The sequence below is a fragment of the Anopheles marshallii genome, chromosome 3, assembly GCF_943734725.1.
Source record: "Anopheles marshallii chromosome 3, idAnoMarsDA_429_01, whole genome shotgun sequence".
Taxonomy (NCBI): Eukaryota; Metazoa; Arthropoda; class Insecta; order Diptera; family Culicidae; genus Anopheles; species Anopheles marshallii.
In genome coordinates, this window is record NC_071327.1 from 78,216,077 (window position 1) to 78,224,494 (window position 8,418).

Here is an 8,418-nt window from a genome sequence, read left to right on the forward strand (position 1 = left end):
TCGTGCAGCAATGCGGTAACTTGTCATGTTACCATCTTACAGGAGTCGCCAGTATCCTGTATTCTGAATTCCGTCGCTGTAATAATTACGCGTTCATGATGCTAAGCACATTCAAGTTAAAACGCTGTTAAGATACCAGAACACGCTATCGACGATTGATATTCTGCTTGTCAGGCCGTACAAATGACGGTCAGAGCCTCTTGAAGGTCTATCTATCTACACCGCGCTACTTCTCTCAGTCTTGTGATCGTCCAATTCAATCTGCTGTTTGATTCGTAAGTTATACTTCCATTCAAACTTGGAATGAAGCTGATGGCAGGGCAAACAAATCTGTAGAGAATGTGTCAGAATAGGATGGTTTTAAGTTATTCGTTACTAGCAGTGGTCCCTGTTGTCTTCCCCGGTTCGATTGTAGCCAGCTTTCGAGCGGTCGTCCGTAGTTTCAGGCAGAGTGTCTTGAACATTTTTCGTCTGTTGCACATCCGCAAGAGCAATTAAATTGGTTAATCCTGCTTAACGGATGGACGGACGGTCGTATACATTATCGTGATAACAGTTTGACCTTAAAACATACGTGACGTGGAATACATATGTTTGTGGAATCAAAGCTAGCCCGGAACAGACCGGTTTGTGTACCGTGGAGCACTGTTACGAATGGGAATATTTCAACAAGAGGGGTTTTAAAACTGCAAAGAATAATTTATTAAGCAAACTAAACTTGTCTATGCGTTAATGGTTGTTCCTAACAGTACATGAACTAAGTAATCTTAACCATTTTGCTGGAGCATACAACATTACGCAACAACTATTTTACCGCATTTTCCTGTAATTTATCTTACATATGTCGACCATTTGTACATAATTCGCTTTACTTTTCGTTTCCATCCTCTTCGTACTCCTCGAAGGAAGACGCTGCATTGTTTTCCGGCTGTTCGCCGGACTCTTCAGCATCCACCTGCAACGTCTCATCTGCCGTCGCTTCGATGGGGCGCGTCAGGTTCACCAACAGCTCACCAAGCTGACTTTTCAGCCGCTCCAAATCCCTGCGAAGGAAATCGTTCTCCGCCCGCAGTTCTCGCACGTCCTGCTGAACGCGCGTCTCGTACCGAATGCCCATCTCGATCAGGTAGCGCGTGTCGACAGTGTCCGTCTCGTCCGAACAGCACACCCGGTAAATGGCACGGTCTGTGCGACAGTTGCCAAGACGGATGATGATACCATGGTCGCGCAACTGTTTACCCAGCAGCGCCAGATGGCCGCAGCCCCAAGGGTTGTCGTCGATAACGATGCTGCGGATGGCGGGCACGAGCGCACGGACCTGGTCCGCCTCCATAAAGTACAGCCTGTTACCGTGCAGCCAGAGGTGCTCAAGCTTCGGGAAGGTACGGAACATGCGCACATGCACGTACGTCAGTGCGTTGTTGGAGAGATCGAGTCGTCGCAGCTCGGCCAATGGTCGCTTCAACCCATTGCTGATTCGGCTCATGCCGATCCGCTCCAGATCGAGCTTCCACAACCGCTCCATACGGCCGAACTGTGCGAAATCCACATTGCCGAGCAGTGGGTTGTTCTCCAGCACCAACACCTCCATGGCGGGCAAGTTGGTAAGATTGGCGATCCCTTGCAATCGATTACCGTCGCGATACAGCTCCCGCAAGCTGTTCGAAGCGTTGCCATCCAGCTGGACACTCGCGATTCGATTGCCACCCGCGTACACCTTCTCCAGCAAGCGCGTAATCTTCAGCATCTCGACCGAGCACCGCCTCACGTACAGCTCCCGAATATCATCGAAGTTCTTGAACAGCGACGGTGGCACCTGCGGGAACTTGGAGTTCGCAAACGCGACCCGCTTGTAGTCGAGACTGCTCGCCAGAAAGTCGGCCCCCTTCACGTCACTCCCGAGATACACATCGTTAAACACGCAGAAGTTGTCCGTCCGCGGTCTGTACATGCTGTCGAACAGGTGGAACTTTTCGTAGTTGCAAATCACAATCTCGCCGGTCGCTTCTAGGGATAGCTTAGCACCGAACACTAGCACCACCAGCGGTACCCAATGTCGAAGATCGAGCAGCTTTCGGCCACCGATCGGTTGCATCTTCGCACGCGCGTCCACACCAATCGACCGCGGGCATCGTACTGAGTGGCCGGGTGTACCAACCCGCAGCTCCAGCCAGCCAGACGGTTGGGGCGCATTGTCAGCGCGCTCGGCAGGGGGTAAGCCGGGTCCAGGTTTTCTGGGAAGCGAAAAGCGAAAGCGACTACCAGCCAAGTGCCGTGGTGATGGTGTGCGACGATTGTCTCACGGCCAGTTACGATTTGGACCGTTCCGTTCGTTCTCCCCACTTCATTCGAGCGTGCAGAAATTGCACACCGCGTTCCACCAAGTCCCAATGTTCAATTGGGGCTGTTGTTACCGTTTGGGAACTTCAGTCTCGAACATAGTTCCATTTGGGGGTGGTGAGTTTTATGGTTCTAACGGAGAAGTGGTGAGATTTGATGAGATGCAGAGTGAATCTGCTGAAACTGGTCTACTGGGATGATTTAGTGCAGCTCTTCTAAGTAGGCCACTTTCTCCAAGGGAATCTCCCGTTCTAAGTACGCTACAATATGGTCACAGTTTAAGACCTGTTCTCGACTTACTAATCGTATCACTGGTAGGAAATCGTTAAGAGGATCACGGTGAAGTTTACGGATGTCATTTTAGTGTCAGCAATCTCTAATTCACCTCACGATATTACAGTGAACGCACAACTTGGATAGTTGATGCAGCATAATCATACTGCAATAAAATGATCAGTATTTGGGTTTGTACGGCTTTCGAGATGAGGACGTGGAATTGTATTCAAGTTGAATAGACATTTATAGAGATGGACGTAGAATTTTTGCTTATTTCTCGACCTTTTGCGAGGTGACCTCCATATACTTCAACCACCTTAACATATTAGAAACTAACCATGAAAACAATATGAAATCATATGTTACGAAGTTTCTGAGTTGAAATAGCAATGTTGGAACCATCCCTCTATAAGAATAACGCCACAACGGATGCAGTTCGATTCCAGAACAGTTTCTTTGTATTTGTACATTTTTTTCGTGATTTTAATTACACTAAATAAAGTAGTCAATAAAGAAATTTAGGTGCTACTATCTAATCTCAATCGCCGAGAATATCTCAGTGTCTGGTCGTGTGCTTTAAAATAATATACTCCTACTGGAAAGGTGGTAGCGGTGATATTGGCAACGCGTTTTCCATGCGAATTTATCAGCCCCAGCTCAGCCGATCATCGTACATCGTATTCAACATGTTTTCGCTTTTTCTCCCCAAGTTTCTACTTCACAGTCCTGTTTCACCCCCTGTTTCATGTACCGTCACTGGGCAGATACTGCATCTCGACCTCGCTGCGCAGTTCCGCATTCTCCATGATCAGCTGCTTGATCATCTTGCGCGATCTGTATATCTCGCGCGTCAACCGTACAATCTTCTCGCGCAGATGATGTTCGGCCGAGGTGCAGCAGATGTGCCGATGCTGTTCCGGCTGGGTACAGTTCCGGTTGCGGTTCGACCACTTGACGTACGCCCGTTCGAGCAGCGTCACGATGTGCATCAGATTGATGCAGTCCCAATCATTATTGTCGCAGGATATGAGCGTCAGGTATGGGAAGTTTTGCTCAATGTCACCGATCTGCATGTCGATCAGATCGTTACCGTGCAGGTTGATATACTCCAGGGCGGGAAACGTATCCAGCACGGCAAGGTCGAGATAGAGAAATTTGTTGTGCGCTAGGTTCAAGCTTCGCAGTGACTTGGCAGGTGACGGAATTCCGTTGTCCAGTATCCACAGTCTGTTGTTGTTCAGCTTGATATCTTTCAGGTTTTTCATGAACGCGAAGATGACGAAATCGAGCATTACCAGCTCGTTGTACGACACGTCCAGTTCGATCAGGTTGCGAAACTTGAAGATGTTGTTGATATTGGCGATGTTGTTTCGGGACAGGTTCAGGTGGGTCAGCTGGAAGAAATCACCCTGGTCCATCAGGATGCGGCTGATCTGATTTTTTAGCTAGCACGAAGTTCTCTTTTCTCTATCGTTCCAAAAGTTCAAAGCCCCAGACCCGTTTCCTTGCGAGGACTGTGCAGGATATGCTAAGTCTTCTAGATTGCGGGTGTCGATGAAGTCCATCTTATGCTCTGGTTCGCATCACAACGCTCCTCTGGATTGCACTGCTCCAGCCTCGATCGTACCAAGATATCGACTGCTCTCTATTCTGGTCTAACGATCGTCTGTTTTTGAACGCACCTAAAACGAGCTTTGGCTCCTTGCAAATGCTCCAAATCATGGCTTCATGAGTTTAGCGCAAAGAATCTGAAAATCGGGTGTGTGTGTGTTGGTTGAGCGTTTGATTTAGCTCTTATTGCAAGCTATGTGAACTACTTTTTTATTCAAAGGAACTGGTTAATTAAAGGGCTGTTCCAACAGCAATTATTGAAGGGAATATTACAGTTAATAGAGTGTTTTTGTTAGTATACATAAGGTACATAACTGAACAAGTGTAATGTAGTTGTTGCGGAGTTCCAAACCGATGGCAACGTTCGAACATAATCAAGATCCGGTTGGGGATTTTCATGAAAATGGAGGTGGCTTGTAATACCATATTCAGCATGTTGTTTAAAATGTGGGTAGGAAACGGTTTTGCTGCAAAGAAAAAATCCTGGCTCATCGTCATTTTCTTTCCGAAACAGCTAATTCCCTGCTTTAGAGCAATGCGGACAACCCCTGTAACGCATCCCCTTACATACAGGGGGTATCGCAGACCGCCTAGCAACGTATAGCTACCAGCGCTCGTTTGTTTATCTTTTACATAGAATGCCTTCACACAATTCGTTTGCATTTCCATATACACCTGTCATCCCCACCACGGACCACGGACGTGTATTAAAATGCTGCGGAAGCTTCCATTCCCTGTTCACCGCCCGGGTACGGCTTCATATTCCCAATACATGAATCGTACCCAACAAATTGGGCTGTCATGTTGCTGCGCAACCATCACGAATGTTACTCGCCGTTCGCTAATGCTCGGTCAGGGCTTGCTACTCAAGCAAGCATGCAGCTCCGGCAGTTTTCCATGGAAAGCAAAGCGAGAAGCGTCATCCGTGAAGACACGATGTCTGACGGCATCAGGCGAGCACGAAGCATACAGCTGAAATACTTGGCTACGTTACACCAGATAGGGAAACCGCTGGAGGAACCGATTGTTGGCAGACATTTCAGGCTGCCGGAACGACCACGGCCGGCCGAACATCCAGTGTTCGATATGTCGCTGCTGTACGTAAGTTTGAGCTGATCTACAGCAAACAAAAGCCACGGTGAGTGACTACCCATCTTCGCTTTAGATTCCAATCTATTGCCACCTGGTGCTGCATCCGCCGGAAAAGATTGTACGCCCACCGACGCCGGAATTAATTACGCGAGCCCGTATGGAGAAGGCGGTGGAAAATTGGATGGATTGATGGATCGATGCAAACGACTCCCTGAGCTGAGCGACTTGCCCAAAAACGTCGTCGTCGATGAAACAAAGCCATCTAAGCGAACCTTTTCGCTTCCAGCTCCAGGCCGGGTGTACGCCGCATGTGATATGAACTATTATTCTTGTCTTGTAATTCGTGATGCTGGATGTTCAAGCAGTTTATTGAAAACAAAGCAAAAGGTATACAAACACGTTCGAAGTCAATTACTCCTTCGGTATCTTCCTGCTATCAGCACACACCCGGAACAGCGCGTCCCGTTTGCGGTTCATCACTTAGTTGTTTGTCTTGCTGGTGCGTTGTTGTTCTTTTTTGCCTCCAATTTCTTCACTCTCATTTCTAGGCCCTTCGTGTCGTTCTTGATCTTAGACAGTGTTTCTCTCTTCGCAGCCAATAGCGTCTCAAGGTGTTTGTTTTCACTGTCCAATGATGTCACTTCATGTATTTTGCGATTTGCCTCCGATAGGCGATTCGCTGTTTCGCCTTCCTTAAACGTACGTCGACTATTCAGATGTTCGAACAGCTTGCGGAGGTTGTCGCTCGGGCGCACCAATCCTACCTTTGTCACGCGGTAGCGACGCATCGTATTATTGACCTCGTTATACATATTTTGAAGATGCTGCTCGTGCTGCAACTGTTGGTACTTTAGCTGCAGAACAACAAACTGCAGTCGGTTTAGCTCTGCCTGGCGCTGTGGACTGGATTGCAATAGTGCGCCACCACCATGCTGAGTCATGAAGTTGGTCAAATTCTGGACGCCACTGAGTGCTTCCGATGCACTGCACCGTCCTTGCGCACGCTGGAGCTTTTCTGCAACGCTCGCCAAACTGATGTGGTGTATCAGCCGGTCCAGGTAAGGTTTGTCACTTTCCTTGCAGCAAAAACTTTGCCTGTGTTGGTAGTTTTCCTTACAGTACCGGTCGCTGTCATTTATCACCGATTCGGACACATTTTGAAACAGTTCATCTAGATTTTTGCAATCCCAATCGTTGTGCGATAGCGTGAGATTTAGCAGCATGTGGTTGGAGCTGATCTTAACCATGACGATCGAGTTGTGATCGAGATACAGCTGCTCTATTGTATCAAACTGCTCCTGATTCTCTTCCAGATACAGTAGATTATTGTGCCGGACATCGAGTATCTGAAGTGTTCGAATGGGTGAGGGACCCAGCTTGAGTGCAATCAGCCGGTTGTTAGACAGGTACAGTCGCTCTAGACGGTGCATGTTCTTGAAGTGGATGTACATTATCTTTTCTAGCTCGTTGTATGAAAGATCAACATCAACTAAACCGGAATAGTTCCGAAGCCATGCTACATCAGTTAAATTGTTGTGTTGCAAACGAAGGATTGTCAAGTGCAGGTTGGTTGGACCCGTCACAGTAACGATGCGATTGTGCGAGGCATCCAGTAGGATCACCGCTTCTGGCACTGACAGCGTCGTAAGCAGGTTGGAACTCACATTTCCATGGATAAGACTCGGAACGAGCGAAAGATCAATGTGGGTGAGCTTATTGCTGGACATTATTAGATAATGCAGCCTTTTGTTTTTCTTGAAGGTATTGTCATTTATTCGCCGAAGGTTGTTGTTCGTGATTGACAGTGCAGAAAGATCAGGTGCGCCGAAAAATATGCCTTCTGGTAGCATGACAAGTTCGTTCCGATCCAGCACCAGCACATTGAGCAATCTCATGTTGCGAAACGCAAATATTGGCAATTCTCGAATGACGTTCAAGTCCATGTACAGCTTCCGGATGTACACACCGTTCGTTAAAGCGAATCGTTCGATTTTCTCTATCTGTAAGCCGGTTAGATTGAGCAGCTCCACATATTGGTACGAGTCTAATAAAGCCTCTGGTAATATTTTCATGAACGAATTCCTGAACGTAATATTTTTCTGATTGTTCAGCGTCCGATCCTCATGGCCGAAGTGAGCACCGTGAGTGTCTCTATCGATTGATACATCGGAGAATATACAATCGTGCTGCAGGTTGCTGTCCACGCACCTGTACTGCTTCCGGTTGCTGTTTCCGAATGGATCGGGAACCCACTGCTTTGGCATGTCATACCAACGGTACTGAGCAGTAACCATACTGCAAACGAATAAGCCACTGCACCAAAAGAAATGTAAAGAAAATATCATTAAGTGACAACACATTTGGTTGCATAGAATCTACGCTACCTTAGCAATGCTACGCTTTTTAGACAGCCCATTGTCGCTAAAATCATCAGCAACTGTTTGGCCCCAATGATTGATTGAAACTGAGTGCAAATCCCAATAAAGCAAGCATTCGTATTTGCTGGCAGACAAATACACTGGGAGTCCCCTCAGCGTGATAACAGGCAAACTTGATTAACAATAAAAAAAGAACAAGATTATTTTGATTCTTCAATCCGTCACACGTACTACAGTGCTTAAAAAAAGATGTCAAAATTATTCACTGCACGCTTTAAAACCGTTCTATTTAGTAAAGTACACATAAACTAAGAAAAACCTGTCTGTTAGCATGTTATTAGACTTCAAATATTGATATTTTATTTCACATACACCACTACATCAAGCTGATAACGTACGTCCAATTCACAGAGCCTATAAACCAAACACAGCAACCGTGTTCAATATTGATCAACCATCTAGCAATTTGATTTTTGCCTCCAATTTCTTCACTCTCATTGCTAGGCCCTTCGTGTCGTCCTTGATCTTAGACAGTGTTTCTCTCTTCGCGATCAATAGCGTCTCAAGGTCTTTGTTTTCCCTTTCCAATGATGTCACTTCATGTTTTTTTTAAGTTTGCTTCCGATAGGCGATCTGTTGTTTCGCCTTCCTTAAACGTACGTCGATTATTCAGATGTTCGAACAGCTTGCGGAGGTTGTCACTCGGGCGTACCAAATCTTC

The 8,418-nt window shown here is 46.8% G+C and overlaps 3 protein-coding genes across 3 annotated transcripts; 1 reads left to right on the forward strand and 2 right to left on the reverse strand.

The window, feature by feature from the left end:
* Positions 1-868: 868 nt before the first annotated feature.
* Positions 869-2,095, reverse strand: LOC128715394 (uncharacterized). The gene has a single exon (XM_053810287.1). The coding sequence runs from the start codon at positions 2,093-2,095 to the stop codon at positions 869-871; it is 1,227 nt and encodes a 408-aa protein (XP_053666262.1).
* A 1,264-nt stretch (positions 2,096-3,359) lies between these two features.
* Positions 3,360-7,613, reverse strand: LOC128713188 (protein slit-like). The gene is made up of 2 exons (XM_053808049.1): positions 5,856-7,613; positions 3,360-4,061 (listed from the first exon to the last, which is right to left on the reverse strand). The coding sequence occupies exons 1-2, from the start codon at positions 7,611-7,613 to the stop codon at positions 3,360-3,362; spliced, it is 2,460 nt and encodes an 819-aa protein (XP_053664024.1).
* LOC128713574 (WD repeat-containing protein on Y chromosome-like) lies at positions 5,164-5,509 on the forward strand. Its single transcript, XM_053808435.1, has 2 exons — positions 5,164-5,328; positions 5,393-5,509. The coding sequence occupies exons 1-2, from the start codon at positions 5,164-5,166 to the stop codon at positions 5,507-5,509; spliced, it is 282 nt and encodes a 93-aa protein (XP_053664410.1).
* Positions 7,614-8,418: the final 805 nt, after the last annotated feature.